Source organism: Mustela lutreola, chromosome 11, assembly GCF_030435805.1.
Source record: "Mustela lutreola isolate mMusLut2 chromosome 11, mMusLut2.pri, whole genome shotgun sequence".
NCBI classification, from domain to species: Eukaryota; Metazoa; Chordata; class Mammalia; order Carnivora; family Mustelidae; genus Mustela; species Mustela lutreola.
In genome coordinates, this window is record NC_081300.1 from 39891456 (window position 1) to 39912156 (window position 20701).

The following is a 20701-nucleotide window of genomic DNA, read 5'->3' on the forward strand; positions in this document are numbered from 1 at the left end:
AACATCTCATGGAGTGAAGGTAGAGGAAGCCCTACGAGGTTGTAAAAAATGAGAACCTAGAGACCAGAACAAGCCTCTGCTGAGTCTGTGTGTGGTTCAGGTTCCCAGAAAAGATATTGTTTGAGCATTGGAGCCTGTGTTGTGGCGCCTGCTCGGCTCCTCAAGTGATCCTAGTACCTCCATTTACCCTCACCCCTTTTCCAGGTGGCCTAATGTCCTTGCCCAAACCGTGCACATCACTTTACGTGCACTGTCACATTTAATTCTCAACAAGAGCTCTAGGGCTGAAGTGCTTTTCCTCTCCTCACTTCACACATGAACAGACAGGTTCCGTGGTTAAGTACCTTGCCCACAGTCACAGAGCTGTGACCGAGACGAGCTGTTACTCAAACCCAGGTCAGAACCCAAGCTCCTTGTGTTCAATCTGGATACAGGGGGCAGATCAGAAAGCAAGGAGACATTTTCAAGGGATAATCTTCAACAATTATTAAATTCTATCTTGAAATTGCGTAAAAAGACAGCAGTCAAAAATCATGTGAAAATTAAATGCAAAGTTAAATTTAGCTCTTAACACTTCATGTATTTAGATAGCGGTGACAATAATAATGCACTACTTCACAACATGGCTATGAGGGATTTTCCTTCCAAAATAGGCAATACCCCTTTGCTCAAAGGGACTCAGGAGATAACACATTACCCTCACATGGCAACACATGGAGCAAAGCAGAACAAAGGCTACATTAACTTTTCACTTGTTATTCTCATTCCTGATCATGGGAAATACAGTCATAAGTTATAACTATTCATACTACATCTAACTTTTCTTCTATCCTAAAAAAACAAAACAAAATAAAACCTACGTTAGAGCTATTCATACTACATCTAACTTTTCCTCTATCTTAAAAAAAAACATCTTGGGTTGGGGGAGGGAGCATGGGAGGAAAAGGCGTCAAAAGGCACAAACTTCCCCTTGTAAGTTAAATAAATACTGGGGATGTAATGTACTACATGAGGACTATAGTTAACACTAATGTATGGCATGTTCGAAAGCTGATAAGAGAGTCAATCCTAAAAATTCTCATCACAAAGAAAAAAAAAATTTGGTATCTTTAGGAGATGATGGATGTTACATTATTGTGGTGATAATGTCACACTACGTAAGTCAAGCCATTATACCATGTACCTTCAACTTACACAGTGCGGCATGTCAATTATTTCTCAATAAAACAGAAAAATGGTTAATATAATGAGATTGGCCATTAGTTGGTAGTTACTGATGGGTAGTTACTGATACATGGGGGTCCGTGGTACTATGTTGTCTGCTTTTGTATACATTTATGATTTTTCATAATACAATTTTTTCAGTTTAAAAACATTCAGTAGACACGAGTTTTGTGTCTCATGTAATTTAAATTAAAAATGAGGCTTGTATGTCTTACTACACTGATAATGCCGTATCTGTTTTTAGCCATTCAATGCAGTATAATAGCAAGATGCAGAACAAACTCTGAGCCATTTTGTTACTGATGTGATTTCATCTCATCTCAGCTACCTAAGTTTTCAACTTCATAAAAATTACAACTATATATAGGGACGGGCCTAGACTAGAAATTAAAATAATTTGAAAGTGAAATCTAGTACCTTATACAATCACTAATTACCCAGATCACAAAGATAATAATTTTGTCTAAGGCAGATGAGATCAATAGTCAAGTTTATAAACATTGTATTTTTATAATTACTTGCTTAATGCTAATACTTAACTTCAGGTCTATACATATTTTTTTCTGCTGTAATTTTATTCACTTGGATTTAAAAAGGTAAGCTTAATGCACAACAAACAGAAACAAAATGTAAAAGTAAAATAATATACTTACTATGAAATCATCATAAAACAAAGTGTGATTGACTTGCAGATGTCTTATTAAACTGCCATTAAAGCTGCCTGGATTCTCATTAGGTAGTAAGCGGCAAAGTGGACAGAACTGGAAATAAAGAAAATCAGGAGTTCAAGAAAGAATTTAAAATAATCAGTGTCGGAATTAAAAAATTAAATAACCATTCAACAAAATGAAGTTTAACTTTATGAATCTACTGGCCATTTCTCAGCATAATATTTAAAAACTGCGTAAATATTAACAATATTAACCAAATAAAATTGCATTTATTTCTTCATATGCATTTCCTGTACTTAACAGTATAGCTATTTATTTCATATTCATCAATCTATTATTATATAACAGTATAGCTATTTATTTCATATTCATCAATCTATTATTATATAACAGTATAGCTATTTATTTCATATTCATCAATCTATTATTTAACTAATATTGCAGTTAGTAGATGTACTATAACTTACTTAATTAGTTGCCACCTTTTTAAAATACTTAATGGCTTTAAAAAATAATCTTTTTTAATTTTCAAGTATTTATAAGCTCAGGAGAAATTACAAAAATAATGCAAGATTTCCCATGACTCCATCATTCAGCTTCCTCAGTGCTAATACTTTGTAAGTGCAGTACTTTACTGAAACCAGGAAATTAGCAATTAACTAGACTACAAACCTTATTTAGATCTCACCAGTTTTTGCATGAACTCCATTTTTTTGGGTGTATGTGACGAAAGACTCTGGGCACCTGGGTGGCTCAGTCGGTTAACTGTCTGCCTTTGACTCAGGTCATGATATCTGGGTCCTAGGATCAAGCTCCATGTTGGGCTCCTTCCTTGGTGGGGAATCTGCTTCTCCCTCTCCCTCTGCCCCTACCTCACATGCACCTGTGCTCTCTCTCACTAATAAATAAAATCTTTAAAAAAATATATACTACTTTATTACTTTTTTTTTTTTTTTACTGCTTTATTACATATTAACTAGGGTTTTAAAAATTCTATTTATTACTTTTTTTTTTTTACTGCTTTATTACATATTAACCTAGGGTTTTAAAAATTCTATTTCTTCATATTTTCCTCTTTTAGAATATGAGATGCAGCACCATTACTGATAGCCAGGTGTGTGTTAGGCATCAAATTAGGGGGTATTCTCATCTGATTCTCACAACAATCTAGTGAATTATCCTATTTCTTTCATGAGCCCAATCTCAGAAAGAAAAAATTAGCTTAAATTTATACCACTGTATATCCGAACTGGGATCTAGGCCTCCTAATAGACAATTCAACATTCTTTTCATATTATAATAGAGCTTAATTTATCTGTCTGGATGGTAACATCTCTCTTTAAATTTAAAAGAGGCTTTCTTGTAATTCTTATTGTTTTATAGTGGTCTCAGTTTCGGTATCAGTTACCTAAACATAGTTCAACTTCCCAATCTTGCTTTACTCCATTAATCTTTGTCTTATTTTGAATAGAATCACATCATTTAAGTTACTCCTGCTTTATAGTCACTTACGATTTTCTAAAGCTCTAGCTATCTCGGTTACTTGCCAACACTGGCTATCTCCAAGATAGTACTTAATCTACCCTGAGATCCCCAGGTGGTAATGAGAACACAGCTGAGACCAAGAAATATTTTAACAAAAAAGCAACATCAATTTTTTTGTGATGTGACAGAAGGGACACTAGTATAGAAATTTGTTCACTCAGTACTCTTTAGGGTGCCCTCTACTATATGCTGTGCACCTGGAATATGGAAACCAGTGAAGACACAGTTGTGTTGCATGACCTGTGAAGTCAGAAAGCCTTCGAATCCCAGCACCAGCTCTTACCAGCTGTGTGACTGACTTCAGCACATGAACTTCTCTCTTGGGTCAAGTGGAGATACCACCACCTAACTGGGAGAGTCGTTAGGATGTTTAGAGATAGATGTCCTCTATATGCCCGGTACATACTAGGCCTTTAATAAACACCATGTGTTTACTACTGTTTGATCCTTGTTTCTGAAGAGCTGGAGCTCCATGAGGGAAGAAAGTTCATGTGTCCTGTTCACTCCTGCATTCCTAGGACCGGGAAAATAGTTTCCAATTTCATCTCTGCCTCTCACTGACTTGGCCTCGGCAAGTCCTTAATCTTAACCTGCAACAGGAGACTTAACTCTGCTTTGCAGAGCTGTTTGTATATTTAAAAGATGCCATTTAACATTATGAAGCTCAGTGATTCTATTAGCTCAGTCCTTGGCACAAATCATAAATGGTTGCTATTGTTATCATGTAAGAAGATACTTTCAATACTGCATAGCAAGTGCTATACCCAAGATGTTACACCATATATTCAAATGTTATTCTCAAAAAAGGCAGTTCAAGACCTCAAAAAGGAATCATGAATTTTGCCCAGGAAATCAGGAAAGGCGTCAGCCAAGCTGCTGGTAACTGAAACGAGTCTTGCAGAATGAGCCAGCAATGCCAGAGTGAGAAGCATCACAGGCAGAGAAATTAAAGTGGGAAAAGGACAGGCCTGCTTAGGGCATGGGAAAAGCTCTGGGAAGCTGAAGGCACGGCATATTGGGGGAAGTGGTACGGGACAAGTTTGGAAGGATAAGTTGGAACCAGTTCTGCTCTACAGATATTTGAGCACCTATTATGGTTCCCGGAGGACCCATGACAAGAGTCAGAGGAACAGGGACACCTGGGTGGCTCAGTTGGTTGGACGACTGCCTTTGGCTCAGGTCATGATCCTGGAGTCCCGCATCGGGCTCCCAGCTCCACGGAGAGTCTGCTTCTCTCTCTGACCTTCTCCTCGCTCATGCTCTCTCTCTCTCTGTCTCTCTCTCAAATAAATAAAATAAAATCTTAAAAAAAAAAAAAAAAAAAAGTCAGAGGAACAGAGATGCTAAGCCCCGATCCAACTATTAAGGAGATTCCAGATCTAGATAAAGAGAAAGATACAGAAAATCTGGAACTTTAAGCCAAGTAGTTTTGTTTTCAGTCTGATGTTGACAGGAGGTAGTGGAGACTTCGATCTTCTGCTGTACATAGTATTTAGTTGTATAACTCAAGAGATTTCTTCCAGAAGGACACTGGAAAACAACAGGTGACTATCTGTACTACTCTAAGGATTTATTTTGTGTCCTAAATCGAGGGATCTGACCTGAGGGAGGAGTAAGAAATGGTAAGAGACTGACTAATCATCGCCAAGTACCTAAGTGTTCACCTACATTCTCGCTAACATTGCCAATTTGCTACCATCAGCTCATCCTTTATCATGTGCCTCCACTCAATGCTCCCAAGGCCATGATACTCATATTAGGAATCAATTAGTGCACAGTGTATAGTCAAAGGATGCTGACCTCACCTCAGTATGGACTTTATCTGGTGGTGAACTCCATAGGTGAGAATAGCTACCATACCAGAAGCTACCACCAACTTCAATCCTTCAAAACAGTTATTACAAGGAAAACCCAGTTCTATCTATAGTTTATATTAACCTTCACAGCAACTATCTAATGGCTAGTGCCATTTCGGGAAGAAATTCAAAATTCCTAAAGCCAAAAAAAGAGAAAGAGACATGCGCTAAAATAATTACAGGCAAGTATGTAACCAAAATTAAGGTACCAGATTGCACATCTAATTTAGCAAGAGTCTGAAAGCAAATTTAATAAAGATTTTTCTCCCTTCCAAAACATTTATGCACATATACTCCCACAGCCTAGTCGACTCACAGATATTCTAAATACCCACAGAAATAAACCACTGTGGGGCAGGTGGCTCAGGCTCTAGTCACCATAGTTTATATTCCAAACCAATAAGTCCTGTCCCTTCCCTTAAGAAATGAATCTTGGGAGCAAGGCAGAAAATAAGAGACTATTAGAACACTTGAATCTGGGTGAATGGAATTATGTTTTTCTTCAGTATTTTCTTTTTCATTATCATTATAGCCACCCATGTGCTAGGTTCTCTGCCAAGAGGTGGGCAGGCAATGTTGAACAAGGAAGTTGAGTTCCATGACTTCATGTACCTGACAGCTTATAAGGAGAGACAGACGTGAAATGAACACATAATTACAAATTGTGATAAATGAGAAAAAAAGCGGGGAGGAAAGCAAGAGCTAAAAGTAACTTGAACATCATGGAGGGCTTCCCTGAGAAGAAAGGTTTCAGCAGAGTTCTAAAGGATGAATAGGAGCCAACCACTGAAAGAAAGAACACTCTACAGAGAGAACAGCCAGAAACAGTGGCTCTTGCTGAAACAGCTTCTCTCTCTAAAACAAAATACCAAATTTCCCTCAAAAGTGGTCTCTCAATTTAATCTGAAGCATGCTGCTTATGTCACTGGTCTCCTGTGAGTTTAATATTCCACAGACACAAATTTTCAAAAAATAAAACATGGCAGGGGTGCCTGGGTGGCTCAGTCGGTTAATGAGTTTCGGCTCAGGTCATGATCTTGGGATCCTGGGATGAAGCACCGAGTAGCCTCAGAGCTCAGGGAGGGAGCGGTCTGCTTCTCCCTCTCCCTCTGCCTGCCCCTCTATAACACCCCCCACTCCCATGAACGTTCTCTCACTCTCTAATAAACAGATGAATCTTTAAAAAAATAAAACATGACAGAAATAATTACTATGTGACAGAAAGGAGCTGTCGGTTCTTAAAGCTGCATTTAAGAAAAGTCAAAATTCCTTCATGTTCTTAACCTGTTACCCCAGTTGTGAGCAGCTCAGAAAAGATTAGTTGCTCAGGGTTTGACCTCAGAATTACCTAATTTTATCTAGAAGGCAAAATCACTTGCTCAAATCTCTAACTGTCATGAAACTTCTTACACTAGATTAATTCAGATGAGATCAATGATCTTATCTGCGAGCAATCCCAACAACCCAGCCCCTCAGAGCAATAATTCCTGGCTAACTTCCACACCAATCCACAATTAGCCTTGGATCTAGAACTTCTCTTGGGGTGTTTTTGCCAACATGTCCCCGCTGGGCATCCCTAAGTATGCGGACCCCAAATATGCCACAGTATCTACTTCCAGCCTTTTCATAATCAAAGCACATATCCTGAATTCTAGTGGTTCCAGATCCTTCAGAGTGACACGTGGCTCAAGTTTCTACTCAAGGATGAAACATTAGCAGGAAAACTGAAGGTTTTCTGTTCTAGAGACCACCTCTAGACAGCCCTCATGTATTACAGAACCACAGATTTTGTGAACAATCTGCTCCTGCCTCAAGGCCATGACAGTATCCTGGTCTTTTGAAATTCACCATTTCACTCCCCTACCTTTCCAGCTTGGGTTCCCCAGCTGCAAGAGTACACGGCTTTTCCTCAAAATCTCCTCTAGTCTTGGTTTTATGTAGTTGCTAAAGTGGTAGTAGCCCACCATTAACTCCTGACTCATTCACTGCTACCCTGTAAAAAGGGCATCATTATCATCACCCCCATTCTACAAATGATGAAACAGAGGCAAAAACACTGGCATTGCTACCAAAGTTTATCCCCTCCAAAGACTAGGTTTTTGACTATTAATTCTATGGGCAAACCGATTCCACCATTCTTGGTTTATTTCTTCCCTCAGATCCACTTTCTTCAGTGTCCTCTATCACCTCTAAATCAAGGAAGACCTAACCTTCATGGGCCACCTTCAATCTGATGGTCAAACTGAGCAGCACGGGAACTGGGATTCCTGCTGGAACAGGTGCACAGTACCAATGGCCAGCCCAGTACCTGACCTGCCCCAGAGTGCAGTTGCCATGAAGCCCAAGACCACAGTCCCAAGCAGCTGGTGTTCTTCCAGCCAGAGCAGCACCTGGGTCCTAGTGGTTAGGGCTCAGGTTTTCTGGCTAATACCTTCTTAGGGTTGCTAGGAGACAAAGGAGTACTTAGAACTCAGTTAAGTGGTCACTATTATTATGCCATTCTAAGCTTTCTTCTAACTTCCTCTAGCTCCCCAGGGACCTGTCATAAAACAGCTCTGTAATCCAGTTCCTCCCACAGAGCAACTACAGCAGTAGAAGCCCATGATAATCTCTCTTGCTCTCCCAACCCACATCAAGCCTTTCCAAGAACCGAAACCCCTAAAACATTAGGATTAGTAACAAATTCTTTTGACTGTACCATGTGGCTTTTCTTGGGAACTTTCTAGTAGAGCACAGGGGTTCACCATGCTTAGGGGCTAGACTACTGTGTTCAGACTGGCTCAGCTATTTTCCAGCTGTGTGAATTTATAAGACTTAATTAACTTCTCTGAGCCTCAATTTATCATTTGTAAAATGGAAGCAATCACACCTCTCTTCTAGGACTGTGAGAACTATCCTTGTTGGTAAATTATCTATCTAGTAGAGTAACTATGTTTCACTCTCATCACTTTCCAAGAGGATTTTATAGAAAAAGAAAATCCTTAATACTCAAATTAAAAAAAAACCTCATATCTATACTAACGAAACACATACACATATGTCTTTGTATACAGACATATACACATACATACATATATACAAATATATACGTGTACATATTTATAACATAAAACATTTTCTATCTCCTAAGGCTTTATTTTAATTTTAAAATTAATATACCCAGTATCAGCCGGGTTAAGATGAAAGTGGTTTACTCCTAAACTACAGACACAAATATAAATTGACACAACCTTTTTGGAATGCATTTAGAAGTGTATTTCAAAAGCTATTAAAAAGTTTGCAGTTTCTTGGTCCAGAAGATAAATCTAAGGAATTTCCTCTTGGGGGAAAAAAATCCAACAGAAGGAAAAGTTCAAATGTACAAAATGAATTAAAATCCTAAAATTGGGGGCGCCTGGGTGGCTCAGTGGGTTAAGCCGCTGCCTTCGGCTCGGGTCACGATCTCAGGGTCCTGCGATCGAGTCCCATGTCGGGCTCTCTGCTCAGCAGGGAGCCTGCTTCCCTCTCTCTCTCTCTGCCTGCCTCTCTCTCCATCTACTTGTGATCTCTCTCTGTCAAATAAATAAATAAATAATCTTAAAAAAAAAAAAATCCTAAAATTGGTAACAAGTGTACAAAAAATAGTAATGGTTAAGTAAATGAGGATGTACCCAGAACCACCCTGCCTTCCTTCACAACTATACAAAAATGAAAATTCTCAAAGCCACACTGCAAAGTAGAACTAAAATGCCAGGCTGAAAAGAAAAAAAAAGGAAGCATCACAATGAACTAGGAAATGATGAATAGTATGTATGGGTAAATACTCAGACTATGAAATAAAACAATAAACTAAGGTGAGTAACTTTCTACTTTTCATTTCTAATAAACTGTCATGCTATCCCTATTTGTATTATTATTTTTCAAAGATTTTGTTTATTTTCTTGACAGAGATCACAGGTAGGCAGAGAGGCAGGCAGAGAGAGAAGGGGAATATATATATGTGTACATATTTATAACATAAATATGCTGAGCAGAGAGCCCGATGTGGGGCTCGATCCCAGGACCCTGGGATCATGACCTGAGCCAAAGGCAGAGGCTTTAATCCACTGAGCCACCCAGGCGCTCCCCTATTTGTATTATTAAAAAATGTTTTTTACTTAAAATGTGACCAAGGTTAGTATACTTAAGTTGGATCTAAGCTATGTATTTTGGATCTTCTTAGTTGATGATGCCCGTAATTATGTGTAAGAGAGAATGTCTAAGTTCATAAATGAAAGAACGACTTCACATTAGTAATTCTTTTTTTTTTTTTTTTTAAAGATTTTTATTTATTTATTTGTCAGAGAGAGAGCGAGCAGAGAGCAAGCGAGCAAGAGCGAGCACAGGCAGACAGAGTGGAAGGCAGAGTCAGAGGGAGAAGCAGGCTCCCTGACGAGCAAGGAGCCCGAAGTGGGACTCGATCCCAGGACGCTGGAATCATGACCTGAGCCGAAGGCAGCTGCTTAACCAACTGAGCCACCCAGGCGTCCCCACATTAGTAATTCTTGCCACTTTCAATTCAACCCCTTCGCAAATCATTAACAGTCTCGGAATTATCACAACCTTGACATAAACTATCCTTTAGAACTATGAGTAGAAGCCTACTCAATGATTTCTAGTATATATTACACGTAGACATTACAGAAATGTCTAGTAATGGAATTCCTTACCACAGACCTCCTTTCTGATCTGTGATGAGTAATACAGTGATCCAGCAAGCTCTCTTCTTCCAACTCCCTCTGACAAAATGGACACACACACCTGGAAATCGCACAGAATACAAAACTTACTGACATTGTCGGCATTTAACTAAAGGTAAAGAATAGAATGCACGCAGATCTAGTTCCCAGGCCTTGTTCTTTCTGATTTGACATTACTTTTCCATTCTGATAATGGGCAGGTGCCCACGTTTTTTCTCGTGAGAAAAGTAAGTATCCCCCTAGGGACAGGACAGAGAAACACTTAAATAAACTGAACATGAAGCACTTCATTCTCTTCGAAAGAGAAGCGCAGACCGAGCTCCCACTGACTGAGAAACTCGGGCATCACATCACCCAGATGTCCCTGGGTTACTTTTTCTGTTTCTTTTTTTCCCTCCCTTTCCTAATTCAGGTCACACAACTGGGTGTTACTTGTTCTCCAGTTTCACCAAGCATCTGTAACTACCGCGGTAGTTAAGGAGTATTTGTCCCTTACACTGTGCTGTCCACTACAGGAGGCTGTAGCCATGTATGTCTACTGGTACTTGAAATGTGGCTACTGAAATTGAGTTATGCTGGAAGTACAGAATGCACAATGAGTTTCAGAGGCTTAATATTAAAAAAGGAGTAAAATATCTCAATAATGTTGATATCGATTACATTTTCAAATGATTGTATTTAAGCTATACAGTTAAATAAAAATACTAAAAATTAATTTCACTGCTTCTTTTTACTTTTTTAGTGTGGCTATGGGAAAATATGAAATTACCTATCTGTTCTATTGGACAGTGCTGCCTTAAACTCTTAGGGACAATATGGAGGCTTGGAATTTTTTGCTCACTTTCCATCATAGACACAAACTCTTGTTCCCTGACACTTGTACTCCAGATAAGCTGCCTGTGTTAAGAATTTTAAAAATTTCAATTATGTACTAATAACTTCTTTTATAAACAAAGATTTCTACCTTTGATGCAAATATTAATTTATCTTCTAAGACTGATTAATCAAAACCCCTCCTCATTTTCTGTTATTTTAATTCTTTATTATCAATTCTAATTAGTAGAAGAAATTAGTTTTTAAATGAGCTCACATATATTTTTAAATCTTCATGAAGCCTATCAACCTTACAATCAAACCCACACCTTTTCATAGCCCATTTATTATCCTTCCTTCTTACTGGTCCTTGCAGCCGATCTAACAGAATTCATACTCCACTTTGAGCTAAAACCCTCATTTAAATTTATAACATCACGGTATAAAACTAACCCTACAATAAAGAATACGTGTGCAAAGCAATATCTAGTAAAACAAAAGGAATTATGGCAATCTTTTAGACTTTCCGGCTACGAAATTTATGCTTTGAGTGTATTTTCTTAAATAATGAAGACTAATATTTGCCTTCAGGAGAGAGAAAAAGAAAATCACACTCCTACTGAAATACCACTATTTGTAACTGAGCTTATAAGGAGATTTAATGGTTTCCAAGCCATTAGCCTATGTAGGGAAATACAAATCACTTCCTTATTTTGTTGGGAGAGAGACTCCAAACTTTGCAATTATAGGACAGGTCACGGCCTAGCAGGATAGTAATGGCCCAGATTCATTTCTCTCTCTCTCTTTTTTTTTTTTTTAAGGGAAAACAAATAATGATCAATATTCTCCACTGCCCCTACTAACCACCTCCATCCTTCCTCCAGCCCCATAAAGATCACCCACCAAAAAGTACCAGATTCAGGATGCCTGGCCCAGGCCTGTTCTTCCTTGCTAGACTATATACTGAGATGTCACTTCCTACCTTCTAAAGCCAAACCAGCAATATCAGAGGAAAGGAGTGGTGGCAGTGGAAGGGTGAAAAAGAAAAGGCTCTGAACCAGGACCGACTTCAAGCCATTAGTCAGAAAGCAGAGCCTTGAGGAACTTGGACAGTTCCACATTCTATTTTTGGATCTTCCTTAATGCAAACTTGTCTGAGGAAGTTCTCCCAATCTCTCCAGCACTCGGTTGGTTCCCCTCATGAAATGTTTTTTAAGTAGAGAAAGCAAAATTCTTTCACAATTATTGCATTTAACAAATGACTACCAACAGCAGGTGTTATGGTTCAGAGCCTAATTATTACTTCATACATATGTTCACAATAAAAAGGTTAGCCTGTCCAGCCTATTAACTTCTTTACAGGCAAATCAAGTTTAACAGTCAACTACATTGTGTCAAAACAAACCTGGTTGTGGTCTCCCCAAGTTCCTGCAGCGGTCCATACTTATCTATATACTTCTCACAAGATCTTATGTGTGCTCTCATTTCGCTGAGGCAAACCTATATAAAAAGCAAATTCAAAATAAAGTCCCTGTTGAAAAGGGGCTCAATGAAGTCTTTTGTGATCCAGTTTTATTACTTTCATTATTGCAAATAAGGTCATAGCAATGGATCAGCTGATTAAAAGGATATATTCCTGACAAAAGTAAAACAAAGTTAAGGCATTATCAAGAATAACACTTTACAAATGTTTCTAGTACTTAGAAGACCCCAATGTTGAGTTCTTGAGTTTGTTCTTCTAGAAAGCATTTTTTTAAATTTTATTTTTATTTTAGAATATTTATTTATTTGAGAAAGAGAGAGAGCAAGCGCACACATGCCTCAGCAGTGAGAGCAGCAGAGGGAGAGGGAGAGAGACTCCTCAAGCTAACTCTAAGCTGAGCCTGATGCATGGCTCCATCCTAGGACCTGAGATCATGACCTAAGCCAAAATCAAGAGACAGATGCTTAACGGACTGAACCACCCAGGCTACCCTAGAAAGCATAAGTTTTTTAAAGTGGAAAGACAGGGCACCTGGGTGGCTCAGTCGGCTGGGCGTCTGCCCTTGGTCAGTTCATGATCCCAGGGTCCTGGCCTCAAGTCCCACACTGGCCTCCCTGCTCAGTGAGGAGCCTGCTTCTCCCTCTCCCTGTGCTTCTCCCTCTCCCTCTGCCCCTTCTTTCTGCTCATGCTCTCTCTCAAATAAATAAATAAAATCTTTAACAACAACAACAAATAAAGTGGAAAGACGTATTAACTCAAATTTACTTTTTTTGGACACCATTACCTAACTTGGTGATGGTAAGAAGTGAGAAAGAGAAAGGGGAGAGGGGAAAGAGATCAAGCAAGATGGAAGGGAGGAAAGAAGTGAGAAGAGACGGAAAGGGAAAGAGAGATAAAGAGAACCAATAGATGCATTTTAATTTTAAAGATGGCCATAGGAAGTAAAAGGAAATCCTGTGCCTCGGGGAAGGATATAAATACCACGGTTTTATACTATACCCAGCAGTATTACATGAATTCACAATACACAGTATACTTAATGACCCCATTAAGAGCAAACATAAAAGACAGCTCTTAGAGTTCATTTTTAACAAGGCAGAATAAAGAGCCCTTGTTCCTCCAGATATACATTCGGAGATCCTCACCATGAGGGATCTGTGGCTAAATAACACAGTCTACTAAATGTTTCATTAGAAACTCTGATAAGATCTTGCACTAAAGGAAGCTTTGCATAGCTGTGGTAAGGTGGTCCACCCACCCTGCTTTATTTTGCTTGAGCTACGGAAGTTAAACCTCAAACACGAAATCTACCCAGTTAAGAAACTGTTATGATTGCTTAATAAAAGACAAAAATAAGAGCAAGTGAAAAAGCAAAAATAAATCCTTGTTTTACCAATATCCACCTAGGCCCCACTGAGGTAGCTGCCTTAAACACATAGTTTTCCAAGCCTTCATATCCAGCTTTGCTCATCAATTCTCCCACATCTCTATTACTTTTCTTAAAAGTACCTTTCTTCCTCTTTGTATTCCTTGAACAACAAAAGATAAGCAAGCATTTTTTTTTTAAAGCAAGCATTCTTGATACAAATTAGAAATCATGGCATGTCTAGACACAAAGTTATAGAAGACATTGTAAGAGATGGCAGAGGAAACATAAGCCACTGTGCTTGCTCTAAAGGGGCTTATCACCTAATAGAGGGGGGGAACCACACCTGGATAAGTAGACAGGAAACTGTTTGGTACTGGGGACTGCAATACTAGGAATGGAGACCTCGCCGGGACTCAAGAATAGAGTCTGAACATTTGATTCTAGAAGGAATGGCAATATTCCTGGAAGAGGAGTAACATAAAAAGGAAGGGACAGATATAAGAAACACCTTAAAGGAAAAATAAAAATACTTGTGAATAATCAGATATAAAGAGTGAAAAAAGGAAGGGGCTCTCTACTCAGGATAATTTGAGAGAATATCCCCGTTTCTGAGAGCCACCAAAGGTGGAACGAAACACTGGATGACAGAATGCTATAGTGAGTTTGACTTTGTGCGTGTTGAATTTTATATGATGACCAAAAAATACCAATGCAAAAAGTAATAATCTATTATTATGAATGTAAAAAGCTATTGATTTTGAGCATTTACCATGTTCCAGACAGTGCTACGAGCATTATATATTTTATCATTTTCCCTTATAACTATTCGCCATTGTGTGACATGAATGTTATCTTTTCTCTCCTTTTATAAAAAGATGAACAAAAACTTAGATAATAACGTCCCGACATCACAAATAATGAGGGAGGGAATTGGCGTTTGATCCCAGAAGTCTGACTCCAAAGACCGCGTATACATTCTGTAGTCAGACAGCCCTGAGTCGGTTACTAAGTCTTTGATAAATATTCAAAAACTGTATCAAGCACTAACTATGTGCCAGTCCCCGTTCAAAGGGATGGGTTCACACCCAGTCTCCAGTAAAACACACACAGTCCTAACCCTCATGGAACATAACTTTGGTGGGGTAACTGACGTATATAAGCTTAAAAATCACAAAAGCACAATTCCAAATGGTGACAAATAGTACGTAAAGAAAGCGCAGGGTCCTCAGAAAGCATAACGGGCTGTGATATCGATTAACAATCAACAAAGTTTCTTTGAAAAAATTCAGACCCTTAACACATCATCTCATTCTTGATCTCTATAGACTCCCTATGATAGTTATCTTCCTGTTAGCAGTTCAAACGTTAACATATTTAAAAATTGGTGGATTCTTCCCCAAATCTGCTTTCCGTCTCAGCACCCGTCTCACCTATACCTACACGTCAGAAACCTAGGAGGTATTTTTGACACTGTCTACTCTCATTTGGCCCACATCCAATCTGTTACCAATTTCCTTCAATTCTCTCCTAAGTGCCCCTTAAAAGAACCTCTAATTCCCTGCCCAATGCTCTCACCCTAATCCAGCTTCCTTACCTGACCCATCCCAATAGTCACTGAACTGGCTCCACCAATCCTGCTCTTGACCCTCGGAGCCATTCTCCATGCACATGAGAGAGCAGTTATCTTAAAAATAGATACCCGATCTGGGGCGCCTGGGTGGCTTAGATGGTTAACCATCTGCCTTCAGCTCAGGTCATGATCTCAGGATCCCAGGTTTGAGCCCCACTTCGGGCTCCCTGCTCAGCAAGGAAGTCTTCCTCTCTCTCTCTGCCCCTCTACCCCCCAGCTTGTGCTCTCTCTCTCTCTCAGATAAACAAATAAAGATCTTGATAAAAATAGATGTATAAACCTGATTAAAAGCATACACTCTTTCTATGACTCACTAATGCATTTAGGATAAAATCTAGACTCTTTTCCACAGCCTCCCAAGACTTCACATGATCTAACCAGGCTAGTACAGCATCAAAGGAGGGAACTCGCAACAAGAGGGACAAGATCAACACAGAGAAATACTGTGAAGTCCAGAATATAGAAGGAATTATGCCGCCAGATGTAATAATAAAGCTATTCATGGATAGGCTGCAAAGGGGTAGCAGGACAGGAGGCCACATGATGGAGGGGGTGGGTTGGTCACGGGAGTGATGGGAAGGGAGGAGATGGTGGTGGCTGGTGAAAGCATTTGTTTGAAAAATGAGGAGATGGTAGGAGTCGGGTGCCAAGTTCACCACAGCCTACCCATACAAACTTGGAGAAAAGGCAGGGGAGAGGCAGAGACAATAAACCTGAGAAAGATGGGGTAGGATGAAACCAAAGGCACAGGTGAAATGATCTGCCAGTGACAATCTTCTCAGCAGTCCAGTAACCTTGGGCACAGGCAGAAAGAGGGTCACATACCGGGGTGTCACACTCAGTGCACTTCTGGTACTCGGATTTCATTCTTTTGGCTACATCAGTTGCTGGAACTCCTTCCGAAGGAAGATAGGCCCGGCAATAAGGACAGGTCCATTTGTTGTTCTTTAAACTGGTAGCAATACAGGAACGGCAGAATCTGCCCAAAATAAACCGAAAATATGTTATTTTCCTTAAAAGGTACAAGGGAGCCGGCACTATGTGTTCCTCTGTGTAAAGGGTATTTTAATGACACCTTGTACACTAGGAGCTGTGTTGTCAAGTTCATGGTGCATTTGCACCCGCAAGCCTCTTACCTTCCCAGGAAGACTGCTTTGGAGTCACACGTTCTCACTACACACATGGCAAGCGTTTGAACAGAAGGGCACAAAGTGGTGAAAAGAGCATTCTGATATGCAGGATTAAAACTATAACCCAAAGGATAGCTAATGTGTTCTGCCTATTTTAATATAATTTAATATATTTTAATATTTTAATTCTAATCCTATTTTAACCCAAACTTGGAGGGGGGGCTGGAAATAGGTCTTTGCACTGTGTGATTTTGTATGTTAGATAAGAAAATAGCACGAGGCCAAGGAGGCAAAATACCATGCATGTTATCCATCTTGTTAACAATTTTCATGTCCTCCCCAGGTATAGAAATTTATCTAATCCAAATGACCACTATTAGGAATGTCCTCTGAGTCAAGAAATTTATTCTCCGGTATATTTAAAAATGATCATTATAAAATCTAAACACAATCAACAGAATTCACAGAAAATCTGAACCTCTTTATAAGATCTGTTGAAGGCTAAGTGCACACAAATGTAAAAATGACATTTAGATAAGTTATACACATTAGAGTGATTTGAGAGCTCTTTTTTTTTTTTAAGATTTTATTTATTTATTTGACAGAGAGAGATCCCAAGTAGGCAGAGAGGCAGGCAGAGAGAGAGAGAGGAGGAAGCAGGCTCCCTGCTGAGCAGAGAGCCCCATGCCGGACTCGATCCCAGGATCCTGAGATCATGACCTGAGCCGAAGGCAGCGGCTTAACCCACTGAGCCACCCAGGTGGTGATTTGAGAGCTCTTAAGATACTCACCATATACTATCTATCTGGGAGCATTACTATATGGCAAAAGTTAAGCTTTTTAAAAATTTAAATATACAGGGGCACCTGGGTAGCTCAGTTGGTTAAGCATCTGCCTTTGGATCAGGTCATAATCTCAAGGTCCTGGGATCGAGTCCCACAATGGGTTCCCTGCTCAGCAGCGAGTCTGCTTCTCCCTCTGCCTCTTCCCACCCCTTGCTTTCTCTCCCTTTCTCTCTGTGCCAAATAAATAAATAAATCTTTAAAAAAATTTAAATATACGATATATACTGAAATCTTCACATACCAGAGGTATATAGCTCATTGAAATTTCCTAAACTGAACTCTCAAGTGTATTAGCCATGACTGATGACACTTAAAAGAACTCTCTGCTGCATCTGTTATAAAATTCTTATATGCACACAGAAGATGCTGACATTTGCACTGTTGCTCTTGAGGCATCTGCTTGATGTTTATGTCTGTCCAGCATCCATTTCCTCTTTTTCTTGCAACAGCACCCTGATTTCACTCTGCAGGAACTGTACCTCTTATAGAAGATACAATCTGGTGGGACCTCAGTCAAGGGGCCCACAATGCCCTGCTGAAGACGAAGATCTGAGTCCTCTGCTGTCTTCCACTTCTCTGTGCGTCAAGTGATGAACAAGTTCTAAGACACAATCTGCCCTTGCATTTCTCTGAGTCCCTGAGAAGTGGCCCTCAGAATGTAGTCTTGATGACGACAAAAAATATCAAGCAAAAATAAGTAATAATCTATTATTATGAATCTCTTATATTACAAGTGGTTCAGATGCTCAAGTTGTAACCCTCATACAACATCTCGGGTTCTGACATGAATTACTCGTTTACATGATGTAGGGGCAAGCAGATGATACTTTGTTTTCTTGGTGAACGAAAGTCTTCCCCTTTCCTCACAACTTACTCGAGTTTTATACCAATACAAACAGAAGATATTGATGTCGAGCCCTGTGGTGGGTGCTGATGGACATGATCTGGTTTCGCTCTTAAGAGTGATCCTAACATGCTGCTCTGCTCTCTCCTCACCTGACTGGAGGCGAACAGACGTTCAGAGATGGAACAATTTGCCGCGTTTACACAGCCTGAAGACAGCAAGTACAGTGAACCTCGCACAGCTTCAGAAGAGGCTCAAAAAGCATGAGGGGAAAGTCCCCAACTTACAATGGTTCCACTTAGGATTTTTTGATTTTATGGTGATGCAAAAACGATCCTCATTCATTAGAAACTGTATTTCAATTTTTGAATTTTGAGTTTCTCCTGGTTGGCAGTAAATCCTCTTCTCTCCAGGCTGGGCGGCCCCCGGCCAGCCCTGCAGATGAGCAACAGCTATGCCTACAACCACTCTACACCCATCCAACCGTTCTGCCTTCTACTTTCACTACAGTAGTCAACACATTACACAAAATACTCAACACTTTTATTATGATATAGGCTTTGTGTTAGATGATTTTGCCAAACTGTGGGCTAGTGATGTTGTTTCGAGCTATTTAGGGTTGATGAGGCTAAGTTAGGATGTTTGGTGTAGGTTAGGTGTATTAAATGCATTTTTGACTCACTTTAACTTAGGATATGGATCAGGACATGACCCCACTGTGAGTCAAGAAAGGTCTGCAGTCCTTTTTTTTTTTTTTTTTAATTTTTAATTTTTTATAAACATATATTTTTATCCCCAGGGGCTTTTTTTTTTTTTAAATACAGATTTTTGTTTATTTATTTGATACAGAGAGAAACGGTGAGAGAGGGAACATAAGCAGGGGTAGTGGGAGAGGGAGAAGCAGTCTTCCCGCTGAGCAGGGAGCCTAATGTGGGGCTTGATCCCACAAATCTGGGATCATGACCCGAGGTGAAGGCAGACACTTAATGACTACACAATGAGCCACCCAGGCGCCCCGTTATCTGTAGCCCTTTTTAAGACACCTCAATTCCTCCCAGTGACAAGCAGAAGTAGCAAACCTATTAGACTGAGGATGTACCTGTATAAACCAGTCAAGTCTATACCGAGTACATTTCTACTGTCATTTTGTAAGTGCTTTTGCACCTGTTTTTGTAGCTACAACTGATAACTACAACAACGGACAGTAACGCCTACTAGATACACAAGAAAAGCAGCACACTTACAGCATTTTAAAAAAAATTAAGTCCCTCACTGTAACTCCCTTACGTTTGCACAATGGTGTTACATGTGGCATGAAACCCTCAAATAAGCATTAGACAGACATTACTGTACTCTATGAGAATACTAGTTGCAAATCCTATAGAGCAGTCAATTAGCTGTACCTATTTTTAAAAAAGCGATTATTAAATGGAGAAAACACATCAAGACTTAAGGTGTTTTGGGAAAGACTGAACTTGCTGGTTATGAGTTACATAAAAACCATGACTTTTTATTTTATTTATTTTCTTTTAAAAAAAGATTTTATTTATTTATTTGACAGAGAGAGATGACAAGCAGGCAGAGAGGCAGGCAGAGAGAGAGGAGGAAGCAGGCTCCCTGCTAAGCAGAGAGCCCAATGCGGGGCTCGATCCCAGGATCCTGAGATCATGACCTGAGCCGAAGGCAGCAGCTTAACCCACTGAGCCACCGAGGTGCCCCAAAACCATGACTTTTTAAAGTGTTACCAATAAGGAGAGGAATGGATGCCACTGCAGCTTACGTCTCGGTTTTTGGGGTGCAGAAATGAGACTGCCGAATCGCTTAGTTCAAAAAAATCTGAGGTTAAAAGTCTCCCATTAGCAGTATAGTTACCAAATTCAAGTCTTGTGAACAGGAGAATTTAACATCCTTACTCTGGTACATTAGCATACAAAGTATGAAAGTGATCAAACATTAAATGAATTGTCTAATTAGAATCAGGGCTATTCAGGTTTAGGTAGTGTGTGTGTGTGTGTGTGTGTGCACGCATATACACATGCTATATAACAAGGTACAAAACAAGATAACTCAAAAATAAAATCTCTTGGAAAGCAAACTGGTGCAGCCACTCCGGAAAACCGTATGGAGGTACCTCAAAAAGTTAAAAATAGAGCTACCCAATGATCCAGCAACTACACTACTAGGTATTTATCCAAAGGATATAAAAATAGTGATTCAAAGGGACACCTGCAGCCCGATGTTTATAGCAGCAATGTCCACAAAAGCCAAACTATGGAAAGAGTCCAGAAGTCCAGAAGTCCATCAACCAATGAATGGATAAAGAAGCCTGGGTGGCTCAGTCGGTTGAGTGTCTGCCTTTAGTTCAGGTCATGATCCTGAGGTCCTGGGATCAAGCCCCACGCTGGGCTCCCCACTTGGTGGGGAACCAGCTTGTCCCTCTCCCTCTGCCTTCCACTCTGCCTACTTGTGTTCTATCTCTCTGTCAAGTAAATTTTAAACTTAAAAAGATGTGGTGTGTCTACACACACACACACACACACACACACAGAGGAATATTATGCAGCCATCGAAAA

At 39.7% G+C, this 20701-nt stretch overlaps 1 protein-coding gene across 3 annotated transcripts in view; it reads right to left on the reverse strand.

Moving 5' to 3' along the window:
- Positions 1-20701, reverse strand: part of RNF125 (ring finger protein 125) — a 45623-nt gene that overhangs the window by 12869 nt on the left and 12053 nt on the right. For all 3 annotated transcript variants that reach the window (XM_059139495.1, XM_059139497.1, XM_059139496.1), the window contains exons 2-5: positions 16135-16288; positions 12233-12327; positions 9985-10075; positions 1878-1985 (exon numbers count right to left, since the gene is read on the reverse strand). In XM_059139495.1, coding sequence (XP_058995478.1) covers positions 1878-1985; positions 9985-10075; positions 12233-12327; positions 16135-16288 — 448 coding nt within the window. The remainder of the gene's footprint in view (positions 1-1877; positions 1986-9984; positions 10076-12232; positions 12328-16134; positions 16289-20701) is intronic.